The following is a 22,261-nucleotide window of genomic DNA, read 5'->3' as shown; positions in this document are numbered from 1 at the left end:
AGTGATTTAGGGACCCCAACAGGATCAAGGTCATTGAGATATTCTGAACAAAATTCAACTGCTTCTTCTGCTGCATATCTCCGAACAATGCAACCTTCCGGATATTTTCGACTACCTACGTAACTTTTCAACACCTTCATGCATCTTTCAAATGGGTACATCCATCTGAAGTAGACTGGTCCACATAATTGGACTTCACGAACAAGATGAACTGTTAAGTGGAGCATGATATCGAAGAAAGAAGGGGGGAAATACTACTCCAATAAGCAGAGTGTAACGATCAAGTCAGATTGCAGCTTATCTAACTTGGCTACATCGATAATCTTGCAACGAATATCTTTGAAGAAGAAGCATAATCTTATGACAGCATATCTAACATATTTTGGCAGAGAATTACGTATGACTATTGGCAGGAAGTGCTGCATTATAACATGAGAATCATGTGATTTCAAGCTACTTAGCTTCATCTCATCCATGCAGACAAGATTCTTCATGTTTGATGAGAAACCTTCCGGAACTTTTATATCCATTAATGACCTACATACTTGTAATCTCTCATTTTTTGTGAATGAGCATGCTGCAAGAGGTAGATATGTTCTTTTCTCACCAATTTTAGGAGCCAATTGAGGCCTAATTCCCATCTGAACCATGTCCAACCTAGCTGCCACATTGTCCTTGGTTTTTCCCTTGATGTTCATCAAAGTATTAATCAGATACTCAAAAACGTTTTTCTCAATGTGCATAACATCGAGACAATACCTAACATGTAGGCATTTCCAGTATGGAAGATTGAAAAAAATTGACTTCTTCTTCCAACATTTACTGAAATTTGTAGCTCCAATATACTTTTCTTCTTCAATGTCTTCCACAATATTCTCCTTTGCTTTTTTCCTTATTTTCCCCTTCACACTTGTTTTCTTTCCAAACTCACATGTTATGTCTGAAAGCTTGTCAAACAACTTAATTCCAAATAATGGCCTACCTGCTTCACCAAGTTCCTCCATGCCATTAAACTCCTTTATTTGCCTCCGATATGGATGAAATCGTGGTAGGAATCGTCTATGCCCAGCAAATGACATTTTCTTCCCATTTTGTAAGTGCTTTGCATAAGTATCCTCACCACATATTGGGCATGCGTAATAACCATGTGTAGTACATCCACTAAGGTTACCATATGCAGGAAAGTCGTTGATGGTCCATAAAAGAACTGCTTTAAGAGTGAAAACCTCCCTTCGATAAGCATCATAAACTCCATCAACTCCTTCCCACAATAGCTGCAAATCATCAACCAGAACCTCAAGGTAGACGTCGATATCGTTTCCAGGCTGTTTCGGCCCTGAAATGAGCATCGTTAGCATGATGAATTTCCTTTTCATGCACATGTCTGGAGGCAAATTATATGTGGCCAGCATGATTGGCCAGCAGCTGTAGCGACTACTAAGATTGCTGTGAGGATTAATTCCATCGGCTGCAAGTGCCAGGCGAATATTTCTTGCCTCACTTCCAAAGTCAGGCCACATATGATCCACCAATTTCCATGACGGTGAATCAACTAGATGGCGTAACTGACCAACAACTCTTGTGCTATCTGCATGCCATGTTAAATTTCTGGAAGTTTCTAAAGATTTAAACATGCGCTTAAATCTTGGTATGGGAGGGAAATACCAAACCACTTTGGCAGGAACACCTTTCTTCTCAACATTTTTCTTGGTTAGCTTCCATCTTGATAAGCCACATTTTGGGCAGCTTACGCAGTCTTTATATTGTTTCCTATAAAGGATGCAATCATTAGAACAAGCATGAATCTTTTCATGACTCAAAGCCAAACAACTCAACGTCTTCTTTGCTTCATAAATTGACGATGGCAGATTGTGGTTATTTGGCAGCATGTCCCCAAAATCTGCTAGTAGATCTGAAAATAGAGCATCACTCATCCCATGCCTTTCTTTGGTATTGTATAGTTTTACAAGTGCACTCAACTTTGTGTAACGTTTGCATCCCTTATACAGTGGCTTCTCTGCTTCCTCCAAAAACTTCATAAATGCTTCTGGATTTTCTGTATGGTTATCATACGCTGCCTCACACAAATTAACAGTTTCAAAATCATCATGACAATTATCAGTTGGCTCTTGGTTGACACTCGAATTTAATCTATCCTTCTCCGCAACCTCGCCATGCCAAATCCAATTCAAATAATTTTTATTGAAACCATTGAAGTAAAGATGCTCCCGAATCCACATAACCGGTCCCTTTTTAAGATTCATACATTTGCAACAAGGACAATGAATTAAATTGGGGTCGATATGTGGATTCTGCAAACAACTTCTAATGAATTGTTCCACACCCTCCTCATACTCTTTGGACCTCCTATCTATGTAAATCCAGGATTTATCCATTATAGTACAACAGAATCCCAAGAAACTTCTTCAGAATTATCGTGCTAAAATTATTTACCGCTAGCTCAATGTGTTCTTTGATCAAAACCTGAAGATACTACATATATGTTAAGCAAAAGTTAGAATAAGACTGCAAAAAGGTAGTCAAATTCATATCGAGCACAGTTCCGTATTTTATACTTGATCCTGTCCGAATGCTGAATCAGCGGACGCTGGGCACGGGGCACTTTCCGACTGCTGACGTGGATCTTCGACTGGTGGCACGAAGCTCCGGCGAACCTGCACAGAAGTCGGGCCGGGAAGGGGTTCCCGGCGACGACCCTCCGACGCTCAAGTCAGGCAAGCAAGCAGTGGCAAGTGGCTCTCAAAAAATCAGAATGCGTACCTCCGGTGAAGGATGGAGGCCTTTATATAGGGCAGCGGAGAAGCAAGTGCACACACTCCGAGGTGTACACGTGTCCGTGGCCCATACCCCAGTAAGGGCTTGTTAGTGAGCTTACCTGACCCATACTGCTATAGTCCCAGCATGTCCTCGATGGGACAGCGGAACCCCCTGTCGCGTGATTTGGAGTATAACCATATCACGAAGCATGCCAGTTGTCAGAAGATGTCCTTTGTCTATTTCTCCGAACTCCTGCCGGGAACCCGACCGGCCCACGTCCGACTTCCATCCGACCGGCCAAATATGATGGTTCACTTGGGAAGTTTTTGGTAATGTGTTTTGTGGCGATCGTTAGCAGTATGTTTCATGCCTTCGGCCGAGCGTTCCGTCCGCTCGGCCCACGATCTTGTTCAATGAGCGTCGGAACCTCGACTTCCATAGGGGTGCCTTGTGCCATCGGCTAAGCACCGGGCTGCCGCCCGGTCGGTCCGCCCCCTTTCTCCCGGTCGGCGTAGCTGGTCTGACCTTCTCCGATGGGCCGCCCGGCTCTTTGACTTCCACGTGGCGTTGACCCCCTACAACGAGGGTCCCCTGTTCTTATCGCCGGATCAATACTCATTCCAACAGCTGTCAATATTTTCTACTTATCATGAAGAAAAATAATGCGTATTTTGTACAATATGTGGATATATAAAGAACGAAAGCATGGGATGACTCATAAATCTCATGAAGTATAGTCAGTGCTCAATAAAAATCTATATTTGTGCAGCTGAAATGCATTCTTCTACATCAAAAACCAACAATTTTAATTGGTATAAACTTTCACAACAGAAATCAATCCCACAATACACGATCCACAACAACAAACCAAATAAAAAACAACCGAAAATAGAAGTATCTACTCCAATAAAGCATCATGAATCAGCCCTTTAGGTAATTACCTCGTAAACATAGAGACTGAAAAAAAAAAGCAAAAAAAATTTCCAAACACTTGTCTTTGTTGGAAGAATAGCACCAAACCTACAACAAAATGGAGACCGTCTAAAACATGATTTTGCAAAATAAAGGAGGAGAAAAAGAAGAAGAATAAGAAAAAGAAATCGAAGGAAAGAAACCTGGACCTCAGCCTTCTGCCAGCTCTGTCAAATTGAAAACATACGGTATATCTCAAACACTTGCAATCTAAACCTTGCGTAAGAAAGTTCAAGTTGCCAAACCTTATTTTTTGCTGACTGCTGCAAACCTTCGTCTCTGTTGCCTAAGACTCCAAATCGGAAGCCCTAACGAGGGGGAACGGAGAGGACTGAAACGAAGGGGAAGGAAGAGGAGGTCCAATAACTCAATTTCGGAAGAGGAGCATCGGAAGCCCTAACGAGGGGGAACGGAGAGGACTGAAACGAAGGGGAAGGAAGAGGAGGTCCAACAACTCAATTTCGGAAGAGGAGCATCAGAAGCCCTAACGAGGGGGAACGGAGAGGACTGAAATGAAGGGGAAGGAAGAGGAGGTCCAACAACTCAATTTTGGAAGAGGAGCATCAGAAGCCCTAACCCAAGAAAACGAAAGGAAGTGGAGGGAACGAAGGTCTATAGAAAAAGTCAGAGTCTCTTTGTAAAAATAAAAGTTAACTCTTGTACTATTACTTCGGAGTAAACACTAAAAAATGTATTCACGACGTTACTACTTCGGTATTTAACAAATTTCTGAAGTAATAGCTTATTTCAGTTTAAAGCGAAGCCCGTGTTTTTAAATCTGTGAAGTCTATATTTGTATATACTTCGTCGGTTTTTACAGCGAAGTTTCTTATACACTTTTACTTCGTATATTTAAATTGCCGAAGTAAATTGTGGCGAAGTAAAAAGTCATTTTTCACATAGTGCTCGGTCGTGCCATTACTCACAAGGTCTTCCCACCCCTGGCCAGTGGATTTTTGCCTTCCCCAGGATTCGAACTCTAGACTTCCAGGCTAAGTACTATAGTTTATGAATCCTGGTAGCCAAGTGAGAATAAATTGTCACGCCCCGGGGGAGTCCCTGTCCGAAGAAATTTCGGCAGCACCTCCCCTGTACGGGTGACAATCTGAACCATTTCTACAGACACAATATACCTCAGCCACAGGCGGCTGGAATATACACACAACCACGCAGTTTATATGCAACCTACTCGGCTGATACAATAAAATACACAACCACGCAGTTATATATAAATCTAACAGCTCACTTGGTTATACCAAAACCAAACATAGCGGAAATACAATGGACAACACATACAAACTAAAAACGAAGACTGCTAGCCGGCTAGGCTTACATCACACAACAAAACAACACTCCGGAAACAAAATCGAAGCACATAGCTAAATACACAAAATTCATATACAAAAATAAAAATAAACAAAAGAGGAGATAGGTCTTCTGATGTGACATGGGGACCAGTAGGCAGGATACTCCAAGCGACTCCATAAACAACCTGGTACCTGAAAAAGATGGTGTCCACGGGGGTGAGTTCAACAACTCAGTAGATACCTAGTTGACATGTATAGTAAACTATTACAAATAGTAATAACTAGGGAGTACAGTCTCCTGGACAAAAGTTGGAAATACACAGTAGAAAAGGCTAAAGAGAACTGTACTCACCAGGGCCTCCTATCAGAATAGTCAGGTCATCAGACCGAGAGTATCATAAATCCTGTCTACATGTCAAACAAATGCATCTACCAAAATGCAGCAAATAAGTGCAGCAAACACAAGCAATAAATGCATCAATGCGAATGATGCCAATGACATGATCACCCCTGACGCCAGTCAGCCATCTCACACACGATGGTGAGACCGAGTGGGTAGGGTTGTGACAACCGTGCACTCTGCCATCACTGCTCCTGATGAGTGATCGAGTGGACAGTATGCTGTCGGAGTACACCTATCCTCCTACCCCAAATCATAAGTGGGGGAGCATAATGCTCTCATCTCCCGGTACACGATGACGGGGAGGAATCTCTACCGGCTACCACGCTGTGTTGCACTACCCATGAGCGGACCAACGGAGCCTAATAAAGTCCAACCGTCTGTCGGCTACCACGCTGCTACACTAAACCAGCGAAGCCTAATAGAGCAGAACTGTCTACCGGCTACCACGCTAAGTCACCGGACCAGCGAAGCCTAACAGCAGAACTACCATACACCTGCCTGATATATCACTAACCCATGAGTGGTGGTGTGTGCAGATCTATATAACTGGCGATGTGCTCAACATAAATGGAGCAGACTATCGCACAACATGCAATCATGCGAGATGATGCATGACACTAAGCATGACAAAAATCCTGAACAACATAGCAATATCCATATATATATAAAATGCGTACCATTGGACAATGAACCAAATCAAAGGTACACAGTTCAAATAAGGTATAAAAACCTAAATCCTGAATATAATAAGCACATGGTTGTGTCACTACCTCTATAAGCATGTATAATCAGGTAGGTACTAACATGAAGTACATAATAAGTAAACAAAACAAGCATGTAACAGGCATCGGGTAGTGACCAACCGAAGCAAAGACGAACATAATCATTACTAAAGGTTATAACCTACTAAACATATCAACATGGCATTATCAAAGATAAGTCAAGGTACCCGCCTCAAATAGAAAGGTCAACCTGGTCCAAATCCGACGTCGAGATGCTCGTCTCGCGTCAAGGTCCTGTGTCACCTATATATATACATTTTTATTTAGCTACAACTCATATGAATTAAACAACTAAATAAAATACTCACACCTAATTAGGGAAAACCCTAATCAACATGATCATCTAACTACAATACGTATCCCAATTCCTATAAAATGTATCAAGATCCTACATTTCTACCTCAAATCATAGCCGGAGAAGATCCGCTATTGGAGCACAGTAGTTAGTCCTAGGCGAAGTTGCTGCCAATAATCCTAACCGAAGCGAGGTGGAGTCATTGCCTAACAGGTCAACCCTTCCAAATCAGCACCTAGAACAAACCAAATGTCTAATTCACAATGAGTACATCCTCAACCATGCAAGACCAAATTAAGGCTCACCTTGTGGTCTGATCACCATACTAACTGTCGGCAACTTCACACCAGACCGAGGCTGAGATCCAGTGCTGGTCTTGAAGCTAGATTAGCGACTCTTTCGCTTGGCCACAGATCAGCCCGTGAAGGGAAGAGTGGCACAAAGGCAGTGGCATGCAGAGGAAGCACTAGGGCTCGGCATAACCTGATGGCCGGGGACAGTAAGGATGCAGGGGTGTTGTGAACCCAAAACTAGGTCATGTGCCTCTAACATCCTCCATCTAATAGTACGGACCAACTCTACCTCATGCTGAGCTCTATGAGGTCCCAACAACTGGGACTTCCCCACCTCATCCCAGAGGGTGGTTGTCCGACAAGACCTACTATACAACGCTTCAAACGGTGCCATCTGGATAGCCGAATGAAAGCTGTTGTTGTATGTGAACTCTACCAATGGCAAATGGTCCTCCCAACTGCCTCCAAAATCGAATACACATGACCTCAGCAAGTCCTCTAGAGTCTGAATGATCCGCTCTGACTGTCCATCTGTTTGCGGATGGAAAGCTGTACTGAAACAGAGTTGAGTGCCCAAGGCCTGCTGCAGACTTTGCCAGAAACGAGATGTGAACCGGGGGTCTCTATCCGAAATAATAGTAAAAGGGACACCATGTAATCTGATGATCTCCCGGCAATACAGATCTGCCAATCGATTCAGAGAATCAATTTTTTCGGATCGCTAAGAAGTGCGCCGATTTGGTTAATCGATCAACGATTACCCAAATCGCGTCATGGCCTCGTCGTATCCTTAGCAAACCCACCATAAAGCCCATAGTGATATGTTCCCATTTCCACTTAGGAATAGGAATCCTCTGTAGAAATCCGACAGGTCTCTGGTGCTCAGCCTTCACCTGCTGACAGACAAGACATCTAGCTACGAATTCCGTGATGTCTTTCTTCATGCCGTTCTACCAATAAGAACGCCTCAAATCTCGGTACATACGAGTACCGCCGGAGTGGATCGCAAATCGAGAGCGATGAGCCTCCTGAAGTAGCTCCTGCAAGACCCGGTGAGACTGAGGTACGCATAATCTGCCTCGGGAGCATACAATACCCTCCTCATCTCGTGTGAACTCGGTCTGTTTTCAAGAAGCTATCTGGTTGCCAATAAACTGCAAATGTTGATCACCAGCCTGGGCCTCTCGGATCCTCGTCCTGATCGATGACTGAGTAACCATGGTAACCAGAATACCCTGCTTTGTCTATCCCTGTTCCTGAAGGCCTAACTCGAAGAAACCCTGAACCAAGTCTGTGACTGAAACTCGGTGGCAAGCCAAAGTCCCTCTAGACTTTCAGCTGAGTGCATCGGCAACCACATTAGCTTTTCCCGGATGGTAGCTAATGGTACAATCATAATCCTTCAGGAACTCCATCCATCTCCTCTGTCGGAGATTAAGTTTCTTCTGGGTGAAAAATATATTTGAGACTCTATGATCCATGAGAACCTCAAAGGTAATGTCGTACAGATAATATCACCAAATCTTCAAAGCAAAGATGATGGCGGCTAACCCAGATCATGTACTGGGTAGTTCTTCTCATGCTCCTTCAACTGACGAGAAGCATAGGAGACTACCATGCCGTGCTGCATCAGAACAGCACCCAAACCCTGAAGAGATCCGTCAGTGTAGAGCACGAATCCATCCTCTCCAGAAGGCAAAACCAAAACTGGTGTTGATTCTAACCTCCGCTTCAGCTCCTGAAAGCTGGTCTCAGAGGCTTCTGAACAAGTGAACTTCACGCCTTTTCTGGTCAGGCGTGTCAGTGGCATAGCTAGACGGAAGAAACTCTTGACAAAAGGTCTGTAATATCCTGCCAATCCCAAGAACTACGGATCTCCTGCACTGATTTCGGCTGCTCCCAACTGGTGACAGCCTCGATCTTCTGAGGGTCTACCGAAATACCTCGGCTAGAGATCACATGACCCAGAAAACTGACCGAAGATAGTCAGAAAACACACTTGCCGAACTTCGCGTATAGCTGATGTCATCGGAGAGTCTCCAAGACTATGCGAAGATGTTGTGCATGTTCCTCCTCAGAACACGAGTAGATCAATATATCGTCTATGAAAACGACAACGAACTGATCTAGATACGCCATAAAGATGTGGTTCATCAAAACCATAAATACCACTGGAACATCGGTAAGCCCAAATGGCATTACCAAAAACTCATAATGTCTGTACAACAAACATTCTCAACCAAAGATCCCCGATAACAAGTCTGAAATCTGATCACTAACTATAAATCACCAAAGAATAGATCATCTCATGTGAGAGCAACGCTCCATCACAAGAAATACTATATATATGGGAGCAACGCTCTACCACCAACAAGGCAACCTATATGGGAGCAGCGCTCCAACACAACAATCCAAAATATGTGGGAGCGATGCTCCACCACACACAATCCAAAATATGTGGGAGTCACGCTCCACCACAAACAATCCATAACATGTGGGAGCAACGTTCCGCCACAAACAATCCATAATATAGGGGAGCAATGCTCCACCACAAACAATCTAAAATAGGTGGGAGCCACGCTCCACCACAACATCCCATAAGTGACCAAGACATCTAATTATCTAACTAGTGACTGCACGAAATCACTCTACCACTTATCACTGTGAGCAACCAAGGGTATCACAACACAATAACCAAATCAAATCCATCATCAACTCTATCAACATCGTAGTGGGTCACCCACTAATAGGAGAATTAGTTGACAGGGTAATACAACAAATGACATAATGTTGACACTCCACATCCTACATTCAACATAAGTAGAATCATCATGATGCCACCAACAATACACCTGGCACACGTGCACACACCACATAGGTATAATCGACATAATCCTCCAATTAGTACACACCCAACACACTCATATCACAGGTATAAATCAGCGTGATACCTCTAACAATACATACTGAACCCGTGTGCATAAATCAACGTAGGTATAATCGATAATACACCTCAAACTACATTCACCTAACATATATACACCTATGCCAAGAGTAAAATCAACGTAATACTTTCAACAAATCATAATAGGTATGTGTACCCACAACACAAATATAATCAACAAGATACCTCTCATAATACATCAAACATATGTACACATAACATAACACAGATTTAATCGACATGATACCTTCAATAATACAATCAGACACGTACACCGAACTACATAGCTATAATCCATAAGGAACCTACAATAACCATATCAGAACATGTATACAAATACTACTTGCAAATGGACAGTCTATCATAGGACTCCTACAACACATAACAATCATATGTACACGCAACAGAGATAGGAATAATCAGCATATTTAACCCAATCAACCTGACATTCCCTATGCTACCTTCTAAGTTATCCAACTAGGTACATAAAGTCTAAAATTAAAGTACCCATGGAATAGGATACATCAATCATCTATAGACTGACCAAACCGACAATGGTAAACGGCTATATTCAATCTTTTCCATGTCAGTACAAAACATATATTCAAATGTGCTCTAGATACCTAACTAAGCACAAATAACCTGTAACGCCCGCCCTCCCTGCTAACCCTAAGGGACGGGGCTACGATACTCTATGTACAAATAACAGCGGAAGACTTAAAATAATTTTCTTAGTTTAATAAAAACTTTTCTTTTGTTTTCCTTTTTATCAAATCCGAACTACACTATCAGTGCCTCAATAACATGATAACAAATTTAGTAGAAACATAACATCAAGTCACACATATGGTACTACAATTCATGATACCAAAGCGTAGTTCTTTAAAAGTTTTAAAGCAGGTTCTTATTTGGTTGCCTAGCCACCGCCACACACATCTCCTTGCCTCTCCTGCTGCTCCTCTAGCTCATCCAGCTTTTTCCTTTATCTGTGGTACAAGGACAGTAAGCTGTGAGCACTCATGGCTCAGTAAGTTCCTTTCCTACTCACTAAAACCGAAAATCATAGTATAATCAAAGAATGTCTCAACATGGCATCATTTCAACTAGTCATGACATAATGTAACATACTCTTTTAAGCATATCATGCAACATGAAGAAATCATAACTAGTCATGGCATATCATAGCGTAAAGCATAGCATGAAGCATAACATAATCGTATCTAATCATGGCATATCGTCATAAGGAGTCATGGCATATCCTACACATGGACATATCATGGAACATAACATAATCATATCTAACCATGGCATATCATAAATCATCATAAGGTATATGCAATATGATTTTGAAAAACATGTATCCGAAAAACATGTGTATGTCTCATGATCTTTAAAACCATTTCTTCTTACATATATACTTGAACATAATCTCAACTTAAAGGGGATCCCGGCTATGTACCACTTACATATTGCGCGCAACCTATGTAGGTCCAAGGTAGCAAGTCTTGAACCCTACAAGGCAAACATACTAGGCCCGAGTCTTACTCCATCGACCTAGGGGCACTTAGGAGCCCATCCCTAACGAGGCCCGAGTCTTATTCCATCGACCCCGGGGCGCTTATGGAGCCCACCCTTGGTACAAGCCATATAAAGTAAAGTACATGTCATACATCATAAAAACATGCATCACTTAGGCACGCATCATATCATAAAAGTATGCATCACTTAGGCATACATCATGTCATAAAAGTATGCATCACTTAGGCATACATCATATCATAAAGGTATGCATCACTTAGGCATACATCATGTCATAAAGGTATGCATCACTTAGGCATACATCATACTATAAAAGTATGCATCACTTAGGCATACATCATATCATAACAATATGCATCACTTAGGCATACATCCTATCATAACAATATGCATCACTTAGGCATAGATCATAAAAACATGCATATTTTAAGCATAAAGCATATCATCAAGCATGCATAATTTAACCACATAGCATATCATGAAAGCATGCATATTTTAAGCACTAAACATAGCATCAAAGCATGCATAATTTAACCACATAGCATATCATGAAAGCATGCATATTTTAAGCACTAAACATAGCATCAAAGCATGCATAATTTAACCACATATCATAACATAAGCATGCATATTTTCAGCTCATATCATATCGCCAAAGCATGTAAGATTTACCCACATATCATAACATAAAACATGCATATTTTGAACTCATAACATATCGTAGAAATTCTCATCTGGTATAGCTCACAAGCATACATGTCTAAGCATAAAAGTATATCATGTGCTCATCCAATCATAAGGAACAATGTAACATGATTAATTTGGGTACTAAGCTTCCTAATCCTTTGGGTTCTTATCATGGCCGAAACCCTCTTAGGTGCCCATTTAGGTTTTAAACACATCCAAGCATGTAGAACCTAATTCATTCACATATCATTTTCATAGGAAGTATCATAACCAAGATTTACTTGGACTCTAAGTTCTCCAAGTCCTTAAACCTCATTTGGCCGAATCTTAACAAGTGTGAAACAAGGTTCTAAAGGACATAAAGCATGGAAACTTTAACCATATTTATAGCATTCATTTCAAGAAATATGGTAAGCACCATTGAGTTAGTTCCTAAATTCTTTAAGCCCTTAAATTTATGTCTTGGCCGAAACTTACAAGTACTCATTTAGGTTTTCAAGCAAGCATACAAGCATGTGAACTTACTCTAACATCATGTATAAATTCATAAATGGCATCATACAAGTGGTCATGGCCGAAACTTCCCTTAGCATCAATTTAGGTCACTAACAACATATAGCATGTGAATTTTTAGCTTTCTACATTTCATATTTCATGGAGAGTGACATGAGCATGTTCAATGTAAGTTCTAGGGTTTCTAGGGCATGTATCCCTTCATGGCCGAGACCTTAAGGTGTCCATTTGAATCATAGTTAAATATATAAGCATGTGAACACAACAACATGTTATCTCAATTTCTTAAGAAGCATCTTTAACACATGAGGTCTAAATTTTTAGGGTTTCTAGGTCTTTAAACCCTACATGGCCAAACCTCATCAAGCATAGAATTTGTTCAAATGGCATAAAAGCATAGAAAGTCATAACACATTTCATAACATGTATAAAAGTCAAGCACTATAAGCATACATTTAAATTGTGTCTTAGGTTTCCTAGGTTTTTCCTTTCTTTATCTCATAGCATATGTTTGGCCGAAACCTTCCAAGTCTTTAAACTAGGTTTTAGGTGGCCTAAAGTATGGAAAACCTAAACAAGTTTTATGGCAAAAATATCAAAGAACTATACATATAAATTTGGTTCACAACAAGCTAGGACCCTTGTGGTCATAATTATCATATATCATGCAACCAATTTTCCTATACTCTAATTAAGCATGGGAGCATTAAACAACTTTCATATCTTATTGTCATGGAGGTTTTGAGCATGTTAAAAATCTGTTTAAGATATTCTAAGCCATCCACCTTACCATGGCCGAAATATTAAGAGTGGTGTTCATGAGTTTCTATCAACATACAAGCATGCAACTTCTTTAAGAAACTCTATATTCTATCATATAAACATGGTGAGTTTAAATTCAAAGTATTCCTAACCCTAAACCCTTCCTTGGCCGAAACTTGTGAGTGGGATACTTTTGGTTCCAAGTAACCTTCAAGTATGAAAACAATAATGGATCCTTAACCATTTATTTAGAGGGTTTTGTGCAAGTTAGGTAAACAAATAAATTCCCTAGCCCTTATAAAACCTTTTTGGCCGAAACTCTAGGGTTAGATACATCTCTAATCCAACATCACATATATATAAAAATATGAGAGAAAACCTTCTTACAAAGCATAGAAAAATTATCATGAATCAAGGCTTATTTTAAACATTCCTAGGATCACAAGTCCTTCCTTTGGCCGAATTTTTCACAACTTTGTTCTAAGTTTTAAAATCCTCATAAAATCCCAAAAACACATCAAAACTACTTGTACCACAGGTGAGGGGATACTTACATCCTTTTCTCTTGTGGTTCTAAAGTGTGGTGATGGAAGAAAGGGTCTCTTCTTCTTGTTCTCCTCCTTTGATTTCCTTTGGTAGCCCTCCTTTGTATCCTAGGAGGAACTTTGTTTTGGGGGCCGAAAATGGAGGAGAGGGGGCTGAGGTTCTCGGTGATGGAGAGGGGAGAATGAGAGAAATGAGAGAAAAATCAAATCTTCTCTTCACATGCTCCCTTTTATGTTAAGGGGGAAGAGGTAGCAAAATTGGTTTTTGCTTTCCTTCTCCCTTAGCCCTTTTTTTTCATTTTCTTTTTATTTTATTTATTTATTTGTTCTCATCATTCATGATGAAACAAGGGGGAATGAATCCCCTTAATGGTCCTCTTTAAGTCACGGCAAAAAGAGAGAGGAAGAGGGAGAGAAAAGAAGGAAGGCAAGTTGCCTTTCTCTTGTTCTTTTCTTGTTTTCTTTTGGCTAGCTTTTACTCTCATCCTTATCATGAGTTTCCCTCCTTTGCTATCAATATATTATTCCTATCCCAACTGGTTATTACCCATTAATCCTATCATTTACATCATGAGAGGTTCAAGGTTCAATCCTTGACAACTCCCTATTTGTATTTCTTTTTATTTTTTTTTGGTTCAACATTCTACTAATATTTTTCTAAGACAAATTCATCATTCTCTTATTTTATCTTAAAAGCTTAGTGGGTGTTACATAACCCAAAGATTCAAACCTCTAAAAATAGAGTATGACAATCCCCTACTTATCGGATTAACAAAACTAAATCGCTCATCTACTAACTAATCAAGAATACATTAATCCTTCACAAGCAACTAAGGTAAATCAATCCACGATTACCCAAATCAACAAGTGTAAATCAGACTTCTACTGACCGATCTAACAAGAGTAAATCAATTATCTACTGACAAAATTAACTAAGATAACATGGTATTCTACTGGCTAAGTCAACATGAATATATAGATACTATCCACTATCCAGCTAATAATAGTAAAGGCTGATATGTGCCTCCATCTCCTAACCAACTAGTAGTAACAGAAGCTAAACTACTTGTGGTATGATATGAAAAATCACCAGAGACTATAGTCCTTGATCTATATTAGGGTCGACCATGATCAGTGGTTAACCCATCACATGTAATATGTGCTACAACAACCAGGCAGATACTAAATACAAAGTGATAATACATGTCATAACTATCATAGTCAACAGTGCATACACTAACAGAAGTATATGATAACAATATACCAACATACCTCCTATAGTTTGGAGACGTCCTGCTGCTGCCAGGTCCCAAAACCCGAAAAATCACATCGAGCAGACTAAATCACAAAATCTGAAACACATGAAATAAGACTCGTAAACTTGGCTTTGATACCAAATAACTTGGTATCAGATAAATCTCGAAATCCGTAACACGATATACAAACAAGTATCGCCAACTTGGCTCTGATACCAAATAAATTATCACGCCCCGGGGGAGTCCCTGTCTGAAGAAATTTCGGCAGCACCTCCCATGTACGGGTGATAATCTGAACCATTTCTACAGATACAATATACCTCAGCCACAAGCGGCTGGAATATACACACAACCATGCAGTTTATATGCAGCCTACTCGATTGATACAATAAAATACACAACCACGCAGTTATATGTAAATCTAACAGCCCACTCGGCTGTACCAAAACCAAACAAGCGGAAATACAATGGACAACACATACAAACTAAAAACGAAGACTACTAGCCGGCTAGGCTTACATCACACAACAAAACAACACTCCAGAAATAAAACCGAAGTACATAGCTAAATACACAAAATTCATATACCAAAATAAAAATAAACAAAAGCGAAGATAGGTCTTCTGATGTGACATGGGGACCAGTAGGCAGGATACTCCAAGTGACTCCATAAATAACCTGGTACCTGAAAAAGATAGTGTCAACGGGGGTGAGTTCAACAACTCAGCAGATACCTAGTTGACATGTATAGTAAACTATAACAAATAGTAATAACTATGGAGTACAGTCTCCTGGACAAAAGATGAAAATACACAGTAGAAAAGGCTAAAGAGAACTGTACTCACCAGGGTCTCCTATCAGAAATAGTCAGGTCATCAGACCAAGAGTATCATAAATCCTGTATGCATGTCAAACAAATGCATCCACCAAAATGCAGCAAATAAGTGCAACAAACATAAGCAATAAATGCATCAATGCGTATGATGCCAATGACATGGTCACCCCTGACGCCAGTCAGCCATCTCACACATGATGGTGAGACCGAGTGGGTAGGGCTGTGACAACCATGCACTCTGCCATCACTGCTCCAAATGAGTGATCGAGTGGACGGTATGCTGTCGGAGTACACATGTCCTCCTACCCCAAATCATAAGTGGGGGAGCACAATACTCTCATCTCCTGGTACACGATGACGGGGAGGAATCTCTGTCGGCTACCACACTACTTCGCACTACCCATGAGCGGACCAACGGAGCCTAACAAAGTCCAATCGTCTGCCGGCTATCATGCTTTTACACTAAACCAGCGGAGCCTAACATAGTAGAACTGTCTGCCGGCTACCACGCTGAGTCATCAGACCAACGGAGCCTAACAACAGAACTGCCACACACCTGCCTGATATACCACTAACCCATGAGTGGTGGTGTGTGCAGATCTATGTAACTGGCGATGTGCTCAACAATAATGGAGAAGACTATCTCACAGCATGGAATCATGCGAGATGATGCATGACACTAAGCATGGTAAAAATCCTGAACAACATAGCAATATCCATATATATATAAAATGTGTACCATAGGACACTAAACCAAATCAAAGATACACAGATTAGATAAGATATGAAAATCTAAATCCTGAACATAATAAATATATGGTTGTGTCACTACCCCTATAAGCATGTGTAATCAGGTAGGTACTAACATGAAAGTACATAATAAGTAAACAAAACAAGCATGTAACAGGCATCGGGTAGTGACCACCGAAGCAAAGACGAACATAATCATTACTAAAGGTTATATAACCTACTAAACAATATCAACATGACATTATCAAAGATAAGTCAAGGTACCCGCCTCAAATAGAAAGGTCAAACCGGTCCAAATCCGACGTCGAGATGCTCGTCTCGCGTCAAAGTCCTGTGTCACCAATATATATACATTTTTATTTAGCTACAACTCATATGAATTAAACAGCTAAATACAATACTCACACCTAATTAGGGAAAACCTTAATCAACATGACCATCTAACTACAATACGTATCCCAATTCCTATAAAATGTATGAAGATCCTACATTTTTACCTCAAATCACAGCCGGAGAAGATCTGCTATTGGAGCACAGTAATTAGTCCTAGGCGAAGTTGTTGCCAATAATCCTAACCGGAGCGAGGTGGAGTCATTGCCTAACAGGTCAACCCTTCCAAATCAGCACCTAGAACAAACCAAATGTCTAATTCACAATGAGTACATCCTCAACCATGCAAGATAAAATTAAGGCTCACCTTTTGGTCTGATCACCATACTAACTGTCAGCAACTTCACACCAGACCGAGGCTAAGATCCAGCGTTGGTCTTGAAGCTAAATTGGCGACTCTTTCGCTTGGCCACAGATCAGCCCGTGAAGGGAAGAGTGGCACAAAGGTAGTGGCACGCAAAGGAAGCACTAGAGCTTGGCAGAACCTGGTGGCCAGCGACAGTAAGGATGCAGGGGTGCAGCGGCGGCTGTGAACCCAAAACTAGGGCACGGGCACAGTAAGGGAAGAGAAAATAGATGGTCGGCGATGGTCGGAGGGCGCACTGTGGGTTGCGGTCGGCTGTCGTGGCTAGGGCAGAGGGAAGGGGCTCTGCTCGGCGATCGGCGCTAGGGTTCCTATGGGACGCAGCGACGCAACCTCGGCTCGGCAATGAAAGCTAGGGCACGGTGCGGTTCTGGAGTTCCTGTGGCCAGTGATCGGCGTCGGAGCGTAGATTCGAAGAGGGGAAGGACGACGACACGCAGAGAGGAGGAGACGGTGTTGGTGGCCTCAGTGTCGCAGGAGAGTGAGGGAGGAAGGAGAAGGAAATGCAAACCCTTGGCCACGGCTTAAATCTTGAGGGGATGAAACCGTCGCCGGTTAGGGCACGGAGGAGAAGGCGTTGGCACGCGGGAGAGGAGGAGAAAACGAAAATAAAAAGGAAAAAACAATAAATAAATTCAACTTTTCCTCGCATAAATGGGTAGCCTAAATAGGCCTTTTCCTGGCCCCCATTTTTATCCCCGTAACCTAAGTCATACGAGCTCCGAAAAATTTCAAACAAATATTTAAAAATTCCCTTATCATTATTCTCTATTTTTCAATATTTTACAGGACCTCAGCCGCAATTGGTGCCACCACATTAGCTTCCGGTGGGACTACGAGAGGAGCTCACTGGTTAGCAGTCAGGGTGGCTATAACCTGCTGCTGTTCTGCCAATTATCTCTGCAGCTGAGTTACTACTTCTAAAAGATTGGCCGGTGGTATAGATTCATTTGTCTCTGGTTGAGGTTCATTAACTCTCGGCTATCTAGCCGGTCGTCTTCTGGTCATCTACATATTCATAATTAACCAATGAGACATACGTCAGTCTCTCATCATTCTTACTTGCTGCCCTCAATACTTTCAAGTATAAGCATGATTAACCTTAACAAACAGTTCTTACTAATCATAACAGGAATAAAATGTATAAAAGTTGTGAGAAAATACTTTCTTACTTGGAAGCTGCAGGATCAATGCTTGATGTGTGTGTGGCGAAAGGGCGGAACTTGCTCTGATACCAAACTGTAACACCCGGCCTTCTACCCTTACCTCATATAGGACAAACGTTACCCTTTCTGTATATCTAAATTTTGGCATTCTTACACATTATGTACTGCTCAGTCCATAGATTTACTCTAACTTGTTTCGACTAATAGGACATGACCTAGAGCCAAGAAGAGATGCACGGTCGTGTGACTCCACACGGTCGTGTCCCCTTGGCCGAGAGGAAGAGGAGCACGGCCGTGTGAATCCACACGGTCGTGCCCCCTTGGCCGAGAGGAAGAGGTGCACGACCGTATGGATTCACACTGTTGTGTCCCCTTGGCCGAGAGGAAGAGATGCACGATCGTGTGAATCCACACGGCTGTGTCACCTTGGCCGAGAGCAGGAAGTAGGGGGTCGTGTAAATCCACACGGTCGTGACACGGGCTATGTGGGGGTCACACCCCCCCTCTACAAAAGGGTTTGTTCTCCCCTTTTTGGGAGACCCTAGAGCTCCCCTCTTCGCACTCTTATGTTGTCAAACTAACAACTTCATCCTAGGCAAATAGTGATGGTATTTCATATAGAGAGAAAAGAAGAAATTACTTTAACACCAAGTTCTGACATGTTCCATACAATAACAAGTTCCCGATCTCCTTCCACTGTTCCGTCACATACACACACAAACCACTGCTCCTGCTGCTTCCTCTTACTCGAGCTTTCCTTTTCCTTTATCTGTAGTATAAAGAAATGCAAATCTATAAGTGAGTGCTTAGTAAGTACCATCTACTCACAAAACAAACATTAAAACAAGAATAGGCTTTTCAAATACTACTTATGAAAACACAAACAATGGAAACATGCTTTTCAAACTGCTTCGGGAAAACACAAACATGCACTTGATAGAAATTCACGCTAAAATGTATAATTCAGAAATATGTGCATGGCATGTATTTTTAAACAAGTTTATCATGCAAAACATCAACTTAAAAACATGCTAGTAATGTAATGAAAACAGGAATCTTGGCATATTATAGAGTTCATCAATGCTGCACTTTATGACTCAGGTTCTCAACCTTAGAAAAACTTCCACTAAGACAACAACGAAGTTTGAAAACTTTATATTACATAACTAGTGAAAATAATAATAATAACTTGCTTAGGCTCGGCATTGTACCACTTTGCACGCATCCTTATTAAGATCCGAGGTAGCTAATCCCAAACCTATCAAGGTGCTACTAGGCGATCTAGGAGCCTAGGGGTGATCTAGGAGCTCATCCATGGACCTTGTGTCTAGTACATGTCATTTTAATGTAAAATACTTCCTTTTAAATATCGTTTTCTTGTACTTGCACTTATTGGTCATTTAAACAAACACCTTATGTGCGCTTTATCCCCTCACACTTATAGGGAAGCACTTTAGGGCACTTGAATACGCTTCTTAGCCCCAAAAACTAAATGGTAAGCAATTCAAGACACTCTAAACATGCTCTTAATCCTAAAACTTAAGAGGGCATCCTACAATCATAACATGCATCTTCCTTACCATGCATTAAATATAACCCAACATGTATCTTCCTTACATGCATAAAAACATAACACCACATGCATTATCGAAACAACTTATACTGCAGGTGAGTAGTACTTACCTCCTTTCACTATATCTTACTATTATTGGGTGAAGGAGGGACAAATCCTCGCTTGTACGCCTTAATCTCCAAGACACCCTTCCCGCGCGTCTTAATCCTTGTGAAATCTCTTCTCCTAGATTCTCCCCTTTAAGAACTTAACACCTTGGAACCCTGGGTTCTTGGCCGAAAATCAAAAAGAGGAAAAGAGGAGAAGGTTTCGGCTAGAGAGGAGAAGAGAAAGGAGAAGTTAGGTTTTCTTCTCTTCCCTTCCCCTTTTATATTAAGTGGAAGTTGAAGCATCTCTTCACACAAGTCAACATATAATGAATTGTTTCCTATTTCCCAATGTGATACTTTACCACCACCTAATGGTTACTTAAACCAATCTTAAATCAAAAGTCTAGGGTTCAAATTCCAGCCCGAGTCATATAAATATATATGACCTCTCAAATTTTATTACACAAATTAACGCTTAACTTTGTTATCGCTCTCTCAAATTTTTGTTGAATAAATTGACATTTAATGTATTCCAATTAGTTTTTATTAATTAACTTAATTGGCTTATATTTTTTTCATCATAGTTAACTCTTAATTATCTTTTAATCCTTTCTCAAACTACATCCATCATATGCTAAGAACTAAGTGAACAATGTTAGGACCCGTCCGATCACTTCTTGTCATGATCTCGTGCTTATCATTTGAATACATAGTGGAAACTTAAATCAATACTAACAGTATATGCACAATTCATTGATTTACTTGATATCTGCCTTTTTGGTGACTTATTCAAGGTTTATTCTTAGTGACCTCACTCCACTCTAAACTTCTCCTTTTCAAAAACCTTTTAAAGGTGGAGAGACCTCTTACAACATGTTCTTACAAGAATCGAAAATTTGAAAATATTTTACTTACAATAAAGACAAATGAAATAGAAAATGACATCACAATAAGAAACTTGTTTTGGATATTTTTTTTACTTGGAAATACCTCTTGTTTATCTGAAAATGCATTAGCACTTCACCTTAGAATATCTAAGAACCAATTTGAAAATTTTCTTCAAAACCTCTCTTTTAAAGTATTTAGTTCGTAGCTGATTTCTGCCTATCAGTTGATTGAATATCTTACCCATCAGCCATTGATATGGTCTTTGACATCATTCTTGTCATTGAATGCTCTTTGAACTTTTTGAAATCTATTTAATTTTATCAATAATTCAAACATACTAATGTAAACCATCATTCGACTGATGGAGTTAGTCAAATCAATTAAGCGAATATGACTTGCTTCTGTTCAATTCTGATCAACATCAGTCAACGGATGTGAATCATCATTTGATTGATGTCATCAGTTAAATCGAATCAAACAAATCCGACTCACTTCTATTCAATTCTAAATCCATTAATTGACTGATATCAACCATTAGTCGATTGATATTATTAGTTGAATTGAACAATCAAATCAATTTGCTTATATTCAGTTTTAATCGAAATCAGACAACTAATACTCATAATCAATCGACTGATATTGAGTAAAAATATAGATCTATAGATCTATGAACGATCTCTATTTCACACAGTAGATCATCTTATTCTAATATCCAAGTTAAAAGTTATGACATTCAAAAGTTTGTTTTATCAAGACTTCCTTGTTTCTTAGTATCCGATCAATCTTAACTTGCCAGGACTTCATTATTGCCTAGCATCTAGTTAACTTGACCTGCTAGGACTTCACTCGTCAAACTAACTCCTTGTTGGATTTCTAATTACCAAGTGTCCGGTCAACTGTGATCCATTTGGACATTTCTCTTACCAACTACTCATTGGACTTCTGATCACCAAGCGTCCGATCAACCGTGGTCTACTTAAACTTTCCGTCCCATGTCATCTCCATGTTGGACTTTCTACCGCCAAGTGTTTGGTCAATCATAACTCACTTAGAATTTTTTCTTGCCAACTACTTGTTGGACTTCTGATCACCAAGTGTCCTGTGACCTGTCGAGCGTTATGTCTTAAGCC

At 40.6% G+C, this 22,261-nt stretch overlaps 1 protein-coding gene across 1 annotated transcript; it reads right to left on the bottom strand.

The window, feature by feature from the left end:
* Positions 1-254: 254 nt before the first annotated feature.
* LOC121972366 lies at positions 255-2,240 on the bottom strand. The gene is made up of 2 exons (XM_042524047.1): positions 909-2,240; positions 255-686 (listed from the first exon to the last, which is right to left on the bottom strand). Exons 1-2 carry the CDS (start codon positions 2,238-2,240, stop codon positions 255-257), a joined length of 1,764 nt encoding a protein of 587 aa, XP_042379981.1.
* Positions 2,241-22,261: the final 20,021 nt, after the last annotated feature.

The sequence above is a fragment of the Zingiber officinale genome, chromosome 4A (assembly GCF_018446385.1).
Source record: "Zingiber officinale cultivar Zhangliang chromosome 4A, Zo_v1.1, whole genome shotgun sequence".
NCBI classification, from domain to species: domain Eukaryota; kingdom Viridiplantae; phylum Streptophyta; class Magnoliopsida; order Zingiberales; family Zingiberaceae; genus Zingiber; species Zingiber officinale.
This window is presented reverse-complemented; position numbering and strand designations above follow the sequence as displayed.